Below are 20817 nucleotides of genomic sequence, written 5' to 3' on the forward strand. Positions count from 1 at the left end.
CTCCTTTACTTTGCAGTGAAAAGTGATTTGTATATTTTTGGCCTCTGAGTCCTTGTGGGATTTTTATTATTATTATTATTCAAACAGAAAATCACAAAAATTATAATCATCCTCATCAGTTCACTCAGTCCCATGTAATTAAATTTTTTTCATCTTGATCTTTTGTTAGCACTTTTATGAATTTATCAGTTTTCCATTAGAGTTCTGAAAATGCTTATTCATTCAGTTCAGCAGTATAGTCAGTTACCAGAAATGTTCTTTGTTTTTTAAAAGCAAACTGGATGCTCATTCAATAATCCAAAACACAATAGTAATTTCCATGAATTTTTTTGTCTAACCTTTTAGTTATGACATATAGCTGTTCTTTGTAACTCTAGCACTAGAGAACATATTTGTGCTTCCTATTTTTTATACCAATAAATGTGTTTATTCTATCATTATAATTGTTATGCTAGTAATGTAAGTACAATTAAAACACATTTTACTGGGCTTCCCTGGTGGCGCAGTGGTTGAGAGTCTGCCTGCCGATGCAAGGGACACGGGTTCATGCCCCGGTCTGGGAGGATCCCACATGGCACGGAGAGGCTGTGCCCGTGAGCCATGGCCGCTGAGCCTGCACGTCCGGAGCCTGTGCTCCGCAATGGGAGAGGCCACAGCAGTGAGAGGCCCGCATACCGAAAAACAAAACAAAACAAAACAAAACATTTTACTTTAAATGTATTGGCAGTTAAGGGGAAAATACTTTTTTAAATAGGTCATATCATTCTGGTTAGTTTATTTGTTTTTAAACAAACTTCTTATAATAAGTTAAGCCAAGATCCATGAAAATAGAATAAGGAAGTTAGAGTTAACTATTTCAAACATTTTTGACCTTTTATTCTTTGGTACCCTTATCTTACAACTCCAGGAAAACAGCGTTTGTAAATGAGACGTCCATGAATAACTGACCAAAGGCAACACTTACAGAAATGTTTAGTTGCTGTACCAGAACATTGAAGATTATGTTCCTCATACATTTCATTTCATTGAAACTACAGCCATTAGTTTGCGCAAGACCACTCTCTTCTTTTTTGAATGTGGATTTCCCCCTTTGGTTTTGTCCATTTCCATCCTCAATTCCAAAAGCAACCATCATCTAAAATTTAGAACAAACACTAAACTTATCAACGTTTTACATACACCATGTTTTCATCAGATCCTCCCATGCATTAGTTTTCTGTTGCTACATACAAATTACCACAAACTTGGTGCCTTAAGACAATCCACACTGGTTATTTCACGGTTTCCATAGGTCAGCAGTCCCACTACAGCTTAGCTGGGTCCTCCGCGCAGTGTCTTACAAGGCTGCAATCAAGTGCCTGCCAATCTGCATTCTCATCTATAGGACTGATTAGGAAAGAATCCCAGAGCCCATTTAGATTGTTGTCAGAATTCATTTCCTTTTGGTTGTATGAGTGAGGGCTGTTGTATGGAGGCCGCCTTCAGGAACAAGAGGTTACTCATAGATCCCTGGCATATGTTCCTCTCCATAGGCAGTTTACAACTTAAATAGTTGCTTCTTTTTTTAATTTATTTTTTTTATTTTTTTAATGGTTGCTTCTTAAAGCTCAAATGGAAAACGTCTCTCTCTACTTTGCTAAGAGTGAGTCTTATATAACTTAACTGAATCAAGGAGATGGCATCCCATTATCTTTGCAATATTCTATTATTAAAAGCAAGTCACTAATTTCACCTGTGCTCTATGAAGGGGGAGGATTATACAAATGCATGGTTTATTGTGCGACACCTTAGGGTGTGACTCACACATCCTGTTAGACTAAAAATTCCACATAAACCTTCCTCCCTCCTGCCCTCTCCCCCTCCCTCCCTCATTCCCTTCCTTCCTTCCTTCATTATTCATCCATTCATTTTTTTCTCACACTACTGTAGTCTCTGTATCTTATAAAATGCACTTCCCAGAATCAGCACTCAGTAAAAAGTTAGGCAGTGAATTTTAAAAGTGAATATTCTTTAGTACTCCTATTATTTTTTTTTATTGTTCAAGTTTTCGTCTGTCGACTATAGCAGAATGAGATGGACTTTATTATCCTAATTTTAAGTGGAGTCTCACAAGTTTTTACTAGTTTACCATTCGTATGACAAAGAAGTGACAGAGCCTGGAATGCATCATAAGTCTCTCTCATCCCAAGTCAGGACTTTTATAATAATACATCAAAAAAGTCACTGGCATTTTTACACTTTCAACTGCAATCTCTCTTGACTGGCTTAATACGTTTATTTTTGTTAATGGATTTACTCTAAGAAAAAAATAATCTGTTCATTAACTTATTTGTGTGTCTTGGGATATTTAACATTCATCACACAAGGATATTAGTCATAATCTGTTTTCTATGCAAGAGAATGCTATTACACAGAACTCTCCTGCAAGTTTCCTTTTAAACTCATGCATACACTTGCCTGAGCTTTAAAACTCAGTTTTAAACTTACTTGGTTATATTTTTAAGTTAAACATTCTACAGATAAAATGATGCTTGGGCTTTTTCCATTTCTTGGTGCTCACACCTCTCAAACTAAACTTTTTCCTGTTATTTTTCTAAGAAAGCTTCTAAACTAAGTTTTTTCCTGTTATTTTTCTTAGAAATTATATTTCTAAGAAATATATTTCAGGGAAATATATTTATGTCTAAGACTACTATTTAGATGACACTGCAGAAAACACAGATTGAATGCAAATCCCTTACGACTGGAAAATAAAATTTAATATTCCCCTAATTTGGAATCATTTTACTAAAGTACTTTGAAATGATATATTAAATTAAAAATATGAAATATGGTGCTTGCTCAATAGCAAAGTCATTGTGAGAAAACTAAATTGATTTATTTCTTCAGTAGAAGCAGAGTGTCTGACATGCAATAAATATACAATAAATCCTTACTGAGTAAATGCACGTATAAACACTAAAAAGAATGTCCAGTATGATAGCAGTAATGAATATAGGTATCAAAATCTACTCCCTTTTTAAAATTTGACTTATTCACATTTTATTAAACCAGCTAGTATGGCTAGATTATTATGACATATGTTTTATACCTGTTATTGATTAAATTGAATATTGGCTTTTTCTAATAGGATAGTCTTTAAATTTAAATTGAATAGGCTAGCTGTCTTTCTCAGTAATTTGTTTCCTTGATGAGAAGCATTACCCAAAAAGGAAACCTGTGTCCCTCCTTCCTTCATTTAGAGTTTTATGATTAAAACTACCATTTAAAAAGGATAAACACCTACAGATATGTTAAGGTCCTGACTGAATTTTCCAAATGTCCATCAAAGTTTGTAGAAGAAGAATGTCTAAACTTAGACTTTCCTTATGTGTATCATGTGGTTTCAGGAAATGTATTTTTAGTTAAACCAGGATCATTGAATATTTACAATTGTTGAATGTATATTTAAAATTTTTAAAACTGAAATGCAACACATCTTCTATAAACAATTACAGTGTTGGCAAGATAAGTTTGTATGCATTTCTTCTCTTCCTCACTTTTGAATTTATTTTTATCAACTTTGTTTGATTCCACCATATTGAAAATGTATTATACATATTGTGATGTAGAGAGAAAGAGGGAAGGAGGGAGAGAGGGAGGAGTTTTATATATATGTGTGTGTGTGTGTATTATAAAACCTATACACACACACACAAAGAGAGTGTACACAAACAAATATACATTTTAAAGTAACAGCAGTGAAGGTACACTCAGACATTGTGGCATGTCAACAAACTGTAAGCTCCAGAAAAGATTAGGTAAGCCTGGTATGTCTGAGCCATGCTGGAGAGGTGCCTTAGATCTCACAGTGCCGGATGAAAACATAGGTTACTTTGCTACCCTCACTTAGAATTAGCTGCAATCTGGCCATTTCTATCCTTGAAACAGAACTCAGCTCATGAATAAAAAAAGATATAGCTAAGACATAACATTAGTATTAATCTATATGTATAGTATAAGTTTAAATAAAATATAAATATATTTACATAGATTTTATGAATAAAAATTTAATATGAAGTAATATGAATACAAATATCATTATATTTTATATTCTACATAAAATAAATTTTATATTTTATGTAAATATATATTTTATTATACTTTCATATTATAAGGATAGTGCATTTTATAAATATGACATATTAATATGTAATATAAAATTATCTGTAAACATAAGTATAATTTTATATATATTTAATGAAATTATATATAAATTATAATAAGAGAAAGATATAACATGATCTAGAAAGAGGGAGTAGATCATAAAGCCTATCTGAAATTTTTTCTTGAAGTGTATATTACAAAGAAAAAAGAAATAAAAGATGATTCATCAGGTCATGCTTATGAGTGATAACTATTCTCTGTGGTGATGAAAACCTTCTCGATGATTCCCCCATGGAGAAGTAGAAGAGAGGTTTCCAAGCAGTCAATTAAGGAAATTCATATTTGGTGTGGTGAGATGTGGTAACTTTGGAAAGCCTCATGTTTTCAATTTCATACTTGAAGCTGCTTTGAAAGAGAGTTTATTTTAGCAAGTTAATAGTATATATTTCTTGTAAGGAGTACAAGCGGTGTCAAGTCTTATTTTTATAGCTCTACCTAGATGTTGTCAGAGATAGGAAAGTACCAGAGTTTGACTGAACAGACTATTGAAGGGCAGATGCTTACTTACAGCTCTCAGTTTACTGAGAGATCCCAGTTTGCTTCCTGACCCAGTGTTGATATGGGATTTCTCATCAAGGTATTGGCAGTAGACTCCACACTTTGATACATCAAAGAAATTAATAGTCTTTCACGTAGCAGTCAGGAACAGAGCCTAAAAGAAAAAAAAAAAAAAAAGGAAAATAGGAGTTTACATTGTCAAAAATGTACCAGAGGGAAAACTGCTGTGATGTCAACCTTGGCTGCTTTTGCCATGTGTCACCACAACCAACCCAGACACAGGAAGCAGGGATCAACAGTTAAAGAGTAGAGCTTTGTGTATTGACAACCTTTGGATTTATACTTGATTGTGAAAGGCCTTTTATGTATTCTCCCTCTAAAAGATGAACAGCAATCTGTTTTCAAGGCAGTAGATACCATTGAGGGTGCTTTCAGCTAGGGTTATAGGAATAACTGTGCTTTCCTTGTCAAGTTCTTCTCTAATTATGTTGCCAGAATGCATTTGGTTGCTTCATATAACCCTACTACATTTTCTGAATGTAAGGCTCATGAAAGCAGAGATGTGAGTGAGTTTTTTTCATTGATACGTTCTAACTGCTTAGAAGAGTGAGTGGTACCTCATAGACCATCCATAAATGCTTGTTGAATAAATGAATTTCTGAGAACATTCAATGCCAGATAAATGAATATGAGCTTTATCTGGTAGGTTAATCATACAAATGATGTGAAATTCAAAATCAGTATATTGTGTCTTGAGTAATAGTAGTAAAATATTCTAAAGCCTATGGAAAATATAGAGTAAATATCATGAAACTCAAACAGCTTATGTGTGAGATTATAACATAATTGGGAAAACTGCTTTTTTTCCCCAATATTATTGACAGTAGAATACTACAATTGACCCTTGAACAACATGGGTTTGAACTACACAGGTTCCCTTTTATGTGGATTTTTTTTTCAATAAATATAGTACCTGTAATTTCATTTTACAAATCTTTAACTAAGCATGGGAAAAACTTTGTGTTTGATTAGGGATCACAATATATAGAATCAAAACAACTACAATCTTGATTCTATCCAAACTGTTTCAGCTTCCTGCTTTTGGTTTAGTCATTGTCAATTCTTTTGTTTTTGATGCAGAGATAACAGTACTCAGATTTTTGGTTGAAGGAAGGGGGGTGATTGGTGCCCCTAAGCCCCGAGTTGTTCAAAGGTCAACTGTATTTCCAAATCACTATTGCAAAACCGTATCTTTATTAACTATACCAGAGTGTTGAATATGTCAATAAATTATCTCTGAAAAAACAAGTACAATAACCTTATTTATAGGTCAACTACATGTCTTTTTAGACATGCTCTAGGTTGCTATTATTGTCCAAGGAGATCTGGAGGGAAATTTTGTACTCAGAGAACAAGGCAGAGTTTAATATGGAATTTATAATAAAGGTACAATACCATGTTAGAGGTGTTCTTTGAAGGCATCTATAAGAACTTTGCCTGCAATTCTAGAGATTGTAAAACTAGTAATGAAAATGGATATTGCTTTTTAAAAAGTTTTTTCTAATATCCTTTAAGTGTTTTGTTTTTAAATTGTAAAGACTATTTTCTGTTTAATGTTGTAACATTTCTTTAAAAAAACAAAGAAAGAGGAATTGAAGCCATTATTTCCATAAATCTTAATAGGACTATACTCCAGGTATGGGAAGAGGGATGCAATATTTCTCCTTAGGATATAGGAGAGAAATGCAGCAAGCTATTATGGGCCTCCATATACCTTGAAACCTGAACCAAGTGCTCTCTTGGAAATTTTCTTGTCCTTTTTTGTAATGGAATGAGTAGAAACTTCAGACTTACAAACCACACCACTACTTCAACCACTCATAAGTTTGTAACCTTGAGCCAGTGAGCACAACCTTTCCTCCAGAGTAGAGATGATAATGTCTACCTCAGAGGTTATACTAAAGATGGAATGAGGAAATGTATGTTTAAGCCCTTTGAAGACTTCATAGATGCCAAGTCAGAAATACTCATATTAAGCTTTATGGAGCCTTCCCTCTGAGGTACTCTTCTAAGCATGCATTTATAGCCATTTACCTAATCCTCAAAATAAATTTATGGGGTAGGTACTATTGTATCTCCATGTTAATAATGAGGAAAGTGAGACAGAGATGCTATTTAATTTGGTCAAAGTCCTAACTGGGAAGTTGAAGAATTTCATTTTAAAAAGAAGCCAGGGCTTCCCTGGTGGCGCAGTGGTTGAGAGTCTGCCTGCCGATGCAGGGGACACGGGTTCGTGCCCCGGGCCGGGAAGATCCCACGTGCCGTGGAGCGGCTAGGCCCGTGAGCCATGGCCACTGAGCCTGTGCGTCCGGAGCCTGTGCTCCGCAACGGGAGAGGCCACAACAGTGAGAGGCCCACGTACCACAAAAAATAAATAAATAAATAAATAAAAATAAAAAGATGCCACACTCTAATCAACTGCTCTTAAAACTACTAACATTAGTCAATTTTATTTTTCCTTCCCTGCAATGAACATGTATCATTATATTCTCTTGATATCTAATGATGGGTTCTTCTTTGAGCTATCTGTGCCTAGAAGTTATAAAAGCAGAGGCTGAGTTGTTTACCAGTTAGAAGGGGAAAAAATGTGAAGGCTAGGTAAAAAGAAGCCTCCTTTTTAAGATAAAGAAACACAAGAAGAATAGATTCCATTTTTAAATATCTGTGATCTGGTGCAGTGACTTGAAATTTAAGGACTGTGCATCTCACGGTTAAAAACTTTTGAGTTTGCATCTTTAATATACTTTTAAATAAATTATATATTTATATATGCTATTGTGCAAATAAACTTTATAAAGCACACAAAAATAAAACAGAAAGATAGGTGAAACAAAATATATGTAAAAGCAGGATTCAAATTATTTCCTTTGTACGTTCTGAAGAAGCTTACCCATGACTAGTTTAGCAGAGGGAATCCCAGGCAGGAGTTGTAAACTGGAGGACCTCAGAGGACAACAAGACCTGCCAGAAGGGCTTCCCTGGTGGCACAGTGGTTGAGAGTCCGCCTGCCAATGCAGGGGACATGGGTTCGTGTCCCGGTCTGGGAAGATCCCACATGCTGTGGAGCTGCTGGACCTGTGAGCCATGGCCGCTGAGCCTGCACGTCCAGAGCCTGTGCTCTGCAACGGGAGAGGCCACAACAGTGAGAGGCCCGCGCACCGCAAAAAAAAAAAAAAAAAACCTGCCAGAAGCATTTACTCTATAAAAGGGTTGGACAATTATCTAAACACTAGGCAGTCTCACGTGGAAATCTGGATTTCTACCATATTCTGGAAAATCAGAAAACTCAGTAATACTGGTTTTCATTCCCACACGACAACCTTGACGGAAGTCAAATACTGGGCTGGTTTCTTCAGACAAACCCTGCACTTCACAATTTGTCCCTATTGCACCTTTAGACAAATTCACTTTTTTCTTTTGGAACCTCTGATGTAGAGAAATGAAGTTCCAATCCCTGTTCTACATAATCTATATTCAGCATAATTTGGAACAATTCCATGTGAATAATTTCTTCAATTTACAAAGAAACTGAGAACATCATTTCTCAGTAAGAAAAAATGCTCTGGTGTGCTCACAGGACACTAATACCTCATCCAGTTTCTTTACTTACTGGGAGATTGCAAAGAAGAACAAAGGAATTAAAATGAAATTCATCCAAATGCTTCCAAAGACACACATGATAAAAAAAAAGAAAAAAAGATGGGTTATCCTTAGTCTTACATGACATAGTTAAGTCAATCTCTTGTCCCTCTACTAAAAGGGAATTTCTGTTTTGATGATGGATTTTTCGACTTAATTCTGTTAGACAAATGTCCATTGAAATTTTCATGTAGGATACTAACAGCTGGTTTAACATCTTAAATTGTTGCAAAAGCTTACTCTTTATAATTGAACTATTCTATACATAAGATAAATTTAGTGAGTTAAACTGATTGGCGTTTGATTCACTCACAGGGTCTCAATTTTAAAGATGTGGTTCTGGTGTCATTAGTATGTTAAGTTCTCAACTTACTTGCTTACAAAGTAAATAACAGAAAAGATGTCTTTCCTTAGAGACTTGTCTGCAAATTCATGTAGATAAGTTCCAGCACATTAAACAAGTGTGTTACTTTGTTAAAGGATAGTGTGGCACAGGTAAGTAACTATGAAGTCATTAAGGCTTTTCTATGCTGTGACAGTTGTGTTTACCTATAACAGACTAATGAACTTGTCAAATGTTCCTTTTTACCTCTTGTTATTTCAGATCAGCCTTGAGTGGAATTTGACTGAAGATGTTCCAACAGTTTTATCTCTGGAAATGGTTAGCTTCAGGGATTATCTTTTTCTGTCTCTTCACAGTCTGCTTGGGCCAATATGATGATGGTAAGGATGCTTTTACTTTGACCTTTAGAGTTAGCCAGAATTTCAGTGGAATGTGAAAAACACCATAGAAATGAGTAATGCTAATTTGTAGTTCATTTTTAAAGGTTGGTGACTCTGTACAATAATTTTCCTTAATTAAAATAAACTTACAAAAGTAGCATTCGATGAACTTTGCTTTCTTAGTAAGGATTGCAGTATGATAGAAAATCCAGTGCTAGGCCTCTAAATGAACATTTACTTATACTTACTAAACAAATGCTTAATTATTATTTAAAAAATTCAATTCTATTTGCTAATCGTTGAACAAGTACAAACAGTAGCCTTAGATCAAGCTTAGGAATGTAAAAGATACCAAAATTTCCTATAAGAAAAAAATCTCTGAAGGGGTCAAAAGTAGATGCCATAAGTGATTTTAGTGTTAGCACTTTAATTGGGGATTGCATTATTTCATCCCCCACTACTTTATTTAGAAAGAGTGAAAAAAATGTGAAAAACTTGGCATTAGATTTTCTAAGTCATTTCTTAAGAGTAAATCAGTCAGTTGAGAAAGATATATTTGTCATCAAGCTCTGTAGGGACCATTTAACATGTTATATCTGCAGTGGGTCAAATGTGCCTGTCTTAGATATTTCAATATTGGAGGAATCTGTCTTTGAGTACTACATAATGAAAGTGTGGAGTATATGTATATATTATATATATACTACATAATGAAATTATATATGTAATACTTTAAGAGAAAAGTGGATAAATTTTCCCACCCTAGAAGTTGAATATTCAAGAAGAATGAGTTTGTTCTTTTATTATTATTAATTTATTTATTACTTTTTATTATTTTTACTCGACATTTGTTCAGCATTCAGGGTACACAGGTGAGCAACGATCTCCTTACCCTTGTTGCCATGTTCCCTAGTTGCTCTTAGAGGCAACAAGGATTGTGAATTTTGTGTGTGTGTGCTTTGTTTGGCTAAACTGAATGATCTGAAGATAGATGGATTAATTTGACTTTTTCCCAAACAGTGTTCAAATTGTGTACATATTAAGACATTCTCAGTCCTCCATAGTTAGGATATCATGTCTCTTTGGGGATTTGCAGAATAATTTACAATAGCAGCTATTTCATAAAGTCAACAGCCTAAACCCTTGAAAAGTTCTGCTAATTAGCACAGTGTTTACTTCAAGTGCATCTGAATTTAATGTTCATGTCATTGCCATTTATGTAGATTGTGAATCTCCAGTCTAACAACAAATTTAAAAGTGCAGTAAGAAATAAATAATGTAACTGCTACTTTGAAGCAAAAATAAAAATCAGTGGAACTTAAAAGAGCATGACTTTAAGTTAAAAGAATGCATTTTAAATCATGCCCCAAGAATAGATGACAAATCAGTGTGTTGGTATTTCTTTATGCCATAAAGCATTCTATTTGTATTCATATTTAGTGTTCACACTGAGAGGGATGGATTCACTGTCATTGCTCACATTAGACTTTCACAAACCCTGTACTTTTTAGCAATGCAATTTAGGTTATCAGAGGAAATCACTCCTGGTTTAACTTATAATGCTATAAATTAGTTTCTTTAATAAGCTAATTACAGTTCTTGGTCTCTCTAAATGTGCTTGTATAGATAGCCACCAAAATAAGATTATCAGGTCACTGTTGGCCATCGAGTAGTTACTTTCTGAAGCACAGTACAACTTCACAACTGCCAAGTTACATTTTATAGTGAGGCTGCCCCCTCACTGCGCTCATGGAAGACCTCCTTCCAGCCACAGTGAGAAAGCCTTTTCAGTTCTCTCCTGGAGATAGGTTGCTCAGTACTTAGGAAGACTGAAGGGACTGGAACTGTGGCAAAGAAACAAAAATTTTCTGTAGTTTTTATAGAGATTTCTTAACTTTATATGCTTTTCAGCATTCCTTCCATACTTGCATCCTCCAATGAGCGTGCTCCCAGATGTAATAACGCATTCCCCTAGGTTGCCCTCAGGTCTTTATTTCTCTCTGGTCTTCTTCAATTAGGGACTCTGACGTCACTTTTATTTTATTGTTCATGAAAATTGTTTTCATATTTACTACTTTTTTTAAATCCATATAAAGGTTGAGCCCACATTATGCAGGAATTAAATCAGGAGTAAGCAAAGCATGGCTAAAACACAAAATAACACTTAACTGGAATATGTGATATGAATTTCTTGAAACTACTTTTTTATCCAAATGCTTGGGGATGCAGGTATGGGTTAGATTGAAAGAAGACGATGGTGAGAATCATAATCATGATAGAAATATGAGAAAAAAAGGAAAAATAAAAGCAGTTTTGCCATAGGTAATCCACTGGTTGGATTAGCCCTTTTGAGAGTTGACAACTGATTTCCGTACATAGTTAGAAGCTTTGGATAGAGGAAAATGAAGGAGAAAAAATTGAAACTACCCTAAGGCTATTAGTATAACAGTTTAGGTCACTGTTATGTTAAAACATAGAATTCTCCTGGACTCGCAATTAAAAACAGTTTCGTGTGTTTTTCTATGCATTTCCTTGCTTAGGCATAAGGCAGTTGGAAGGAAAAAATACTGTTTATTCAATAAAAATTTTAACCTGAAATGAAATATTCTAGTATTACCCAAATGTGTGAATCTGCTTCTAAGAAAAGTATATTACATAATTGTTATTTTCAATATTTTACAACTAATTTTTTTACTTGGGAACTTGGGCTAAATTTTGAATCTTTTGATATTTCTCATTCAAATTGCTGGGGTAAGGTTTTAGGTTCAGTAATAAAATTTGCAGATGGTCTATTCCTTAATGAGCATTTCATTTGTTTGATGACTACATATTTAAACATGCATTAATAACATGAGATTGATAGTATAATATTACATTTTAAAAGTCAGAATTTAGCTAACCGATAGAATATTGGAAAACATAATTGATTTGTAGTTGATAGTAGCTATCCTCTTCCCAATAAGAGAACATTAGGACGGATATTTTAGCTTATAGTTTAATGCATTATCAATCCTGACAAATTTATTGGAATGGGAACATGTGCCCTGATCCCACATTGAGTGTGGGAGCCTGAAAAGGAGGTGCCATGGGAAGCAGAGGAAGCAAGGCTATCTGCTAAATTGTATGTTGTGTGGGATAAAAGATATAAAAAACATATTCCTTGTTCTACCATATTCTTCACAGTGAGGTAAAGAAACCAAGTTGTCCACAGGGTTTGTGTTTTTGTTTATTTTGTTTTGATTTTGAGTTCATGAATGATTGATAAATGGGAGGCAAAGGGAGGAAGAAAGGAAAATGTTATATAGTTAAGGGGTATGTTTTATTTTCATTTTTTATTATTTCCTCTGCATTTTCAAATTGCCATATTGAGTAGATATTACTTCCATAAGCAGATAGGAGAAGTATTTATTTTAAAAAAAAAACCAAAAAAAAGCAATGTATCGTAACATTATAACTAACTTGGAACCAGAGCGTTAGAGTATTAGAGGAGTTTTAAAAGGGTATGTGTGTCAATGAGTGTCTGTGTATGTGTGTGTTAGAGAGAGAGAGAGATTCCCTTGTGTGTGCAGATCATGAAAGCCAATATCAGTTTTTTTAAAGAAAGGGTTCTCCCTGGCTGCTCAAGCATTCAGCCTGGAAGGCAAAAATCTTTCCATTTGCCCTTGAGCTATTATGTAAACTAGCATATATCTATGATGTGAATGGAACCCTTATATAGCACACAACCAGAACAACTTTCTGAAGGGATCCTGTATATAAGCTCAGAAAGTCACAAAACTTCCTTAGGCTCCGTTTCCTTATTAATGATAACACTCTGAAACTCAGTTTTATGCAGTTTTACACAGTACCTGACATATGATCAAGGTTCACTAAAATTGCTTTTTATCTTTATTGCTATTATTACTTCTAATTATTTATAAATAATTATGCTTATTTTTATAAATTTATGTCCAAAGTACAATACTTTGTGCTCTTGTGCACTATATGTACGTTCTTTCTTTATATCTCTCCAAATTTACTAAACACCTTGAAGATTTAACTTTGTCACGTTATATTTTATTCTTAAAAGTATTAATGACTGTATTCTTTCCTTGGAGAGTTTACTGATTCAAATGAAACTATAAGTGAAGTTTGTGGAACATTTCCAGGTGTATTTTCATGCTTGTAAGGTAATCTATTAATCCATGGAAGGTCAGTGATGAGACAGACATGTCAGTCAATTAAGGGGATAGCCATGCTATAAGGTCTGAGACTAAAATCTTCTGAGGTCTGACACTAAAGCCTGGAAACTTCATTTTTAGCAAGTGCATCCAGAGGTCACAAAGTAGAATGCCATTGGGTTAATAGTAATTAAACTTAAAAGAGAGAGTCATGCAAATTACAATGCTAATAATAGCATTATAAGGAAAATATAACTGCCCAATGAGCTGAAACACTTGTGTTTCCAAGAAAGATTTTCCCCCCTTTAGATACCTTAAGAAGAAATGGTTATGTAAACTTAACAGCTCTGTGAGAAGAGTTAAATGATCTTAATGGTTCATGTGTCCAGACTATGATGGACTGTCACATAGGGCACTGTTATAGCAATATCCTTGCCTCATGGACTGCAATACTTTATTTGTGGGACACTCATGGTCTCCCCAGGATCATGCTGGAAATGTTTGTAAAATATCTTATTTTTTGAGTTTGTTATTTCAAAGATTAGTGCAGGTCATCTTCCTCTTGTTAACATTATATTTCTCTGAACACAGTACAATGCAGTAGCTTCTTTTGAGTCTGTTTCAGTTATAATTAAATTAAAAGTGATTATTGGAGACTATACCTAAGTAATTCTCAATGAACTTATTGTCTCTGAAACTTCTCAATCCTTCATTTAAATATGATTTCTTAAGGCAGCACACATCGAGAGATATAGAGCAATATACATGTACACACTCATACATAATAGATAACACACATTTTAGACAAAAATAAAACCACATGTAACATATATTTTATGCAAATTTTAATCTTAATATAATATGGACATCTTTCCTTGTCTACCCCTTTCACTTATTCCATCTTACAGAGTTTTTTTTTTTTATTCTGAGAGGTTAAATTCAAGTTTGAAGAGTAACTTTGTGTTTTCCCTACAGACTGATTTAAAATCCTGAGTATTTGTCTTTTTTTTTTTCTTGAAGTTTTATAAGCTATTAGATTTATATAAACTGTCTGGATTATATTATTATGGAACATTTAGACTGGTATGACAAGAAAGAGCACCTTCAATGCTTACTCCAGTAAAACTTTCCTAAACATTCTAAATTTCATCTCCAGATGAAAGCTTGGCTGTGTCCTCATTTTTAGATTGTATCCACACTTGAATTTCCTTTTTTCTCTTTCCCAAAGGTGAGTAATCTTGTGGATCCTGTAGCCCCAAAATGGATTTGTTTCAGAGCAAAGGTTTGAAAAAGCGTATGTCTTTTCTTGTTTTGGCAACAAGAAGTTTTTTTCACTTTTCTAGGCTCTGACCTTGGACCTAGAAGGATTACTTCAGTAGCTTTTGTGTACTCTATTAATAGGCTCCCGTAAAGCCTATCTGTACACCCTGGAAGGCCAGAGAGCTAGAGTCCAAAAAGTAAATAAACAAACTCTGAGAAACAGAAGACCAGTTATTGTACTTAGAAGATTCTCTCTCTGCTAACACATCCACACCCACACCCATACCCCCCAAAAAGTTTATTTCCAAGGTAACTCAGAATACCTAAGTACTGATATTTCAGATACTCTCATTTGTCCAGTTGAGACAGGGAAAGAAGTAAAAGGTCTAATTCACTATCCAAGTGATACAATACAATTAATGATAACTAGTAAGGTGGATGCTTCCCTCTCTGGTTCTAACAACCTAACATTTTTGAACCCCTTGAAAAGAAAAATGCTCACATCCTAATTGTGTGAAAAGGCAGAATTCATTTTAAATGTTTTTAATAGAAATTGGAATTGAGCAAAAATGTAATTATAATCTTGCCTGGCTCTGAGTCATCAATGACTTATACAACTCATAATAGAATGGCTTTTCTTAGTTGGATCTTTTCCTGTTAAATCTCTGTGCTTGTTACCACAACTTCTTCACCAATTCCCTTAAGCTCTGCAATTTGGGTTTTCTCACGTCTGTACTGATACTGCACTCTCTAAGGTCTCCAATGACTACTTTCTTGGACAAATCTTATGCTTTTCTAGCTTTTCAGCAAACAACATTATTGATCTACTTTTCTTGCAACTTTCTTTTCCTCAGTATTTCTTTAAACTGACTTTTCTGATTGTCTATATATCAGACGTCATCTTGCTGGTGAGTAGTCTACCTTTTTCTATTCTGTGATTTTGAAATGGCCCACTCTTGTTTATATTACCATAAGGAGTCATTCTATAATGAGCCAATTTGGATATTTTCTGACAATTAAACAAGGTCCTCTCCTTGGTCATGTTCTGTTTTCTCTAACTTCCTTTTCACAGTGCTTTCATCTAACTGCATATCCACTGCACATACTATCACTTTTTCTCTTTCTTTTTACCACATTTTCACTTTCCTATAGAACATTTATTTGGTTTGCATTTTATTGAATATCAACTCCAGGAAAGATATTAGGGAAACAAAAATGAGGCAGTTGTTTCATTCAAGTATAAAAATGAGGTATATAGTCAGTACAATGTAATTTATTTAATACTAGAATTATGTATAGCATATGTATTTTGGGAGGATACAAATTGAAAACCTGCTAAAGAATTTGGTGTGGAAAAAGTTGGAAAATGTTTGTAGGATGAATTTTGATTTTTCAAGGTAGGGAACTGGAAATTTCAGAAAAACTGAAGAATACTCAATTGGTGTTCTGATTTAATACGTACACAGTTATCTCTGTGTAGAACTGAGGATTGCATATGCTGTTTTATGACATTGTTCAGGGAAGGTTAGTTATTAAAGTATCCAAAGGTAACAAAACAACATGTACTTGGTTGTGTTCACCATCTATCCAAGGCTTATTTATAATTTCATCTCCTTCATAGAACTCCAGTTAACAGTATCTCTCTCTCTCTCTCTCTCCGATTCTTAAAAGCTATTTCTTGATTGCTTGTAGTTCTCAGTTTTTGTAATGAATTGTGTCTAATGCTTTCTTATATACTATTAAGAAGTGTTCCTACAATTTTACAGACATCATTTCTACATGTTCAACAAGTTTCTTGAAATCGTAAATCATATTGATATGTATTTTATGTGTAAACAGCCTCTCTTTACAATAAGCACTAACATTCATTTAGCATTTATTAACAAAGCCCTTCATGTAAATTATTTTATTTAATCTTCACAAGAACTCCATGAGGTCCTTGTGATTGTCATAATGATCACATACCATTGCACTACTATTATGCCTCAGATATAGATCAGGAAACTACAGAGGCACAGAAGGGTTAAGTTGCTTTCCCAGTGTGATATTACTCCCACTTTTGAGTGGCAAAGCTGAAACCAACCCATTATCTCAGCTCTACAAGCAATAATTACATGCTGTGCTATTATATTATGACATCAAAATCTTAAACTTTCCTGAAGATTTTACTCAAATTCTACTTATTCCTTGATACTAAATTATTATTTGATGTTGTTACTAATGATATTCATTCAGAATTAAGTGTGGAGAGGTTGGTAGAAGGGTACAAACATCTAGTTTTAAGATGAATAAGTTCTGGGGATCTAATGTACAACATGGTGACTATAATTAATAATACTGTATTGTGTATTGTATACTTGAAATTTGCTAAGAGAGTAGATCTTAAGTGTTCTCACCACACTAAAAAAAAAAAAAAAAGGAACTATGTGAGGTGATGGATATGTTAATTAACCTGGTTGTGGCAATCATTTTACAATGTGTAAAGTATCAAGCCATATACTGTGCACCTTAAATATGTACAGTGTTTGGGGTTTTTTTTTTTTGCTGTACATGGGCCTCTCACTGTTGTGGCCTTTCCCATTGCAGAGCACAGGCTCTGGATGTGCAGGCTCAGTGGCCATAGCTCACGGGCCCAGCCGCTCTGTGGCATGTGGGATCTTCCCAGACCGGGACACGAACCCGTATCCCCTGCATCGGCAGGCGGACTCTCAACCTCTGCGCCACCAGGGAAGCCCAAATATGTACAGTTTTTGTTTGTCAGTTAGACCTCAATGAAGCTGGAAAAAATTAATATTCACCTTCCCCTTTATATTATGTCTTATAATGTTTGTTTTTATGTTTAGATTATAAATTCCTGGAGACAGAGACTGTCTAATTTATTTTTGTTTCCCTCAGCACCTGGCAGAATGACCCAGTTAGTGTTTATTTAAATAAGTAAGCCTTGTATAAAGAAAAATAGAATTGAGAGATGAAGTGTGTTTTTTAACAATATAGTAGAAAGTAGGTAAGCTTTGAGGATAGTACTTGGAGTTCAAACAGCAATTCAAAAGCATATTTAGTGAGAGTTTGATTTATACGATACTGCTCAACATTAACATAGGGACCAAAGCAATCAATAAATTACCTATGTTATGGATGTATTACACACAGCATCCTTTTTAGCCTTCTGCAGGAAAACAGAGTTTAGGTAAATTATATATAATTTTTTTTTTAGAAACTCAATATTTATCCCATTATAGGGCAGCATTTAGAAAAGTCTTTGTAGAAAACTCAAATTGAATCTATCCTCTCTTCAGGTATGTTTTCTGTCTTTTTCTGATAATTAGCTTCTGTTCTGGGCATTTTGTTCAAAATTCTGGTGGATCACACTGCAGCAATTGTTCCTGACATCAGTCGGTCTGTTTGAGATACTAATCTTCCCTACTCTTGTAGGATCCTATACTGCCCCTCAGAGCTGCTCAATTAGACTGCTCAGTGATGACTGTTCAGCTACTCTGAGTTTATTAAGTGTCTTTATTGAACGGTTGGAATACTGATGAGAGCTGTTCAGGCTTAGACTTAGATAATGTGTGAAAAGGACAATACTAACTCAGTCATCAATATTTTATGTGGTTATATACAGGATTTGGCCATTGTTGCTCTGCTGGATACCTAGAATGCAATTCTGATGGTATCCCCATAGGGGGAAAACTACAGCATTTTAAGGTAACATGAATAATACATCATGCTGATTATTTTTATTCATTCATTCTTCAGGTACATTAAGCATATGTAATGTCTATTATGTACACATAAATTTTCTAACAATTATAGCTAATATTTATTGAGTTATTTCTATGTGCCAAATAGCTTACATATAGTACACACTCTCCTCTACTCACATTGTTTATTTATACATAATATACATGATATATGTATCATTGCATTTCAGTTACACAAGCTTACATAATTTTATACAAATATTTTTAAGTGGCCACTAGGTGTCAAGCCTTATTCTATGTATATAGCAAACAACAAAATAGACAAAAAAAATCCTTATTTTTATGGGGTTTGCTTTACATTGGAGGGAGACAGAAAATAATCCAAATCACTAAGAAAATTGTGTAGTATGTTAGTATGTGAAAGGGGTTATATCAAAAAATAAAGCAGGAAAAAGGGATACTTAGGGGAGTACAATTTTAAATAGGAAAGTATGGGAAGAACTTACTGAGAAGTACCCTTGGAGCAAAGTTTCAAAGAGGATTATGGGAAATCTATGCAGATTCCTAGAAGAGCATTGAAAACAGAGGGAACACTGAGTGAAAGGGACTTGAGATGGGGACATGCCTAATGTGTTTGAGGAACACAATTGCAAGCAAGCTATGGTGGGTGAAATGTTGAGCAGAGTGAGGGAGAGGGGACAGAGATAAGATCAGAGAGGTAGGATGGGTGGAGGCAGATTGCACAGGCCTTGTGGGCAATTGTAAAGACATTGTCTTTTTCTCTGAGTGAGAAGGAAAGCTACTGGAGTGTTTCAAGCAGAGGAGTGAAATGATTTCACACAAGTTTTAACAAAATTGCTTTGACCCTTATGTTGAGAATCATCAGTTAAGTTCAAGGTGACCAGTGAGAAATGTATTAACAATATTCCAGGCAGAAAATGAAGATAGCTTAGACCAGGTTTTCATGACAGAAGTGGTAAAAATGGTTGACTATGAATGCATTTTTAAGGTATAACCAACAGAGTTTGCTGGTGTGTTGGATATAGAGAAGACGAAAAAGATAGCATTTAAAGTTTGATATCAATATATTTGGTCTAACCATCAGGAGAGACTGAATGACTGACCTAATCAAAGGAATATATGTGGCTAGAAATGAGCCATAAAAGCATTGATCATACAGTCCAGGAAGATGAGGTAGAACCATCATCTTAATGAAGAAGAATATTAATATATAGAGACAGTTAATGAGAAGAAAACCAGAAGAGAGTGGTTTACTAAAAGCCAAAGGAAGAAGGCATCTAAAGGAGAAAGTGATCAGCTGTGTAAGTCTGATCAAGTAAGATGAAGTATGAGAACTGATTATCAAATTAGCAATGTGGTGCTCATTCATGGCATTGACAGGAATAGTTTGGTGCAATGTTGAAGGCGAAAGTTTGGAGTGGTTTTAAGAGAGAGTGGAGGAAGAAGAAATGCAGGGAGTTTGAAGATATATAGTTTCTTTTTTCCTTTCTTTTACTTTTTTCTCTCTTCTCTTTTTAATAGGGTGACAGTAGTAATAGGGAACTAGGAGTAAGTTTCAAGAACACATGCCCCATCTCAGGTCCTAGTGATATAAGGATATGATAAAACAACCACCACCCCTGTGAGGCCTAGAGAAAAATAGCACCTTCTGGGAAGACCCAGATTTCTAGTAGAGCAAGAAGAAAGGAATGTTCAGCAAAGTATGTATTATCTTATTTAATCTTCAGTAAAACCCCGTGAGATAAATTCTATTATTATTCCTGTTTTCCAGATGAAGAAACTGAAACTTTAAAGATATCAAGCTATCTTGCTTAATGTCACATAGCTCCTGCATCTAAGAGCCATGATCCTAGCTCAGGCAGCCTCGCTCAAGCTGCCATACTCTTAACCACTGTATTTTATAGCTTTAGTACAAAGTGCTACAGGACTCATGAAAGTACAATAATATGGACCCTAATCCATGGAACCTTAGGAGAATGATGGAAGTTTTGATCAATTTCTATTATATGTTCATTTATTCAATATATATTTATTAACATTTTTTATTAATTTCTGCTTTATAACAAAGTGAATCAGTTATACATATACATCTGTTCCCATATCCCTTCCCTCTTGCATCTCCCTCCCTCCCACACTCCCTATCCCACCCCTCCAGGAGGTCACAAAGCACCAAGCTGATCTCCCTGTGCTATGCGGCTGCTTCCCACTATCTATCTACCTTACGGTTGGTAGTGTATATATGTCCGTGCCTCTCTCTCACTTTGTCACAGCTTACCCTTCCCCCTCCCCATATCCTCAAGTCCATTCTTAAGTAGGTCTGTGTCTTTATTCCCGTTTTACCCCTAGGTTCTTCATGACATTTTTTTTTCTTAAATTCCATATATATGTATTAGTATACGGTATTTGTCTTTCTCTTTCTGACTTACTTCACTCTGTATGACAGACTCTAGGTCCATCCACCTCATTAGAAATAGCTCAATTTTGTTTCTTTTTATGGCTGAGTAATATTCCATTGTATATATGTGCCACATCTTCTTTATCCATTCATC

General features: G+C 34.6%; 1 protein-coding gene across 7 annotated transcripts in view; it reads left to right on the forward strand.

Annotated features, from left to right (window-relative positions):
* Positions 1–9035: 9035 nt before the first annotated feature.
* PCDH15 (protocadherin related 15) overlaps positions 9036–20817 on the forward strand; it is a gene marked incomplete at both ends in the record, with an annotated part of 736996 nt that continues 725214 nt past the window's right edge. For all 7 annotated transcript variants that reach the window (XM_079712493.1, XM_079712490.1, XM_079712491.1 and 4 more), the window contains one exon: positions 9036–9126. In XM_079712493.1, coding sequence (XP_079568619.1) covers positions 9036–9126 — 91 coding nt within the window. The remainder of the gene's footprint in view (positions 9127–20817) is intronic.

The sequence above is a fragment of the Hyperoodon ampullatus genome (genome assembly GCF_949752795.1).
Source record: "Hyperoodon ampullatus genome assembly, chromosome: 1".
Lineage (NCBI taxonomy): Eukaryota > Metazoa > Chordata > Mammalia > Artiodactyla > Ziphiidae > Hyperoodon > Hyperoodon ampullatus.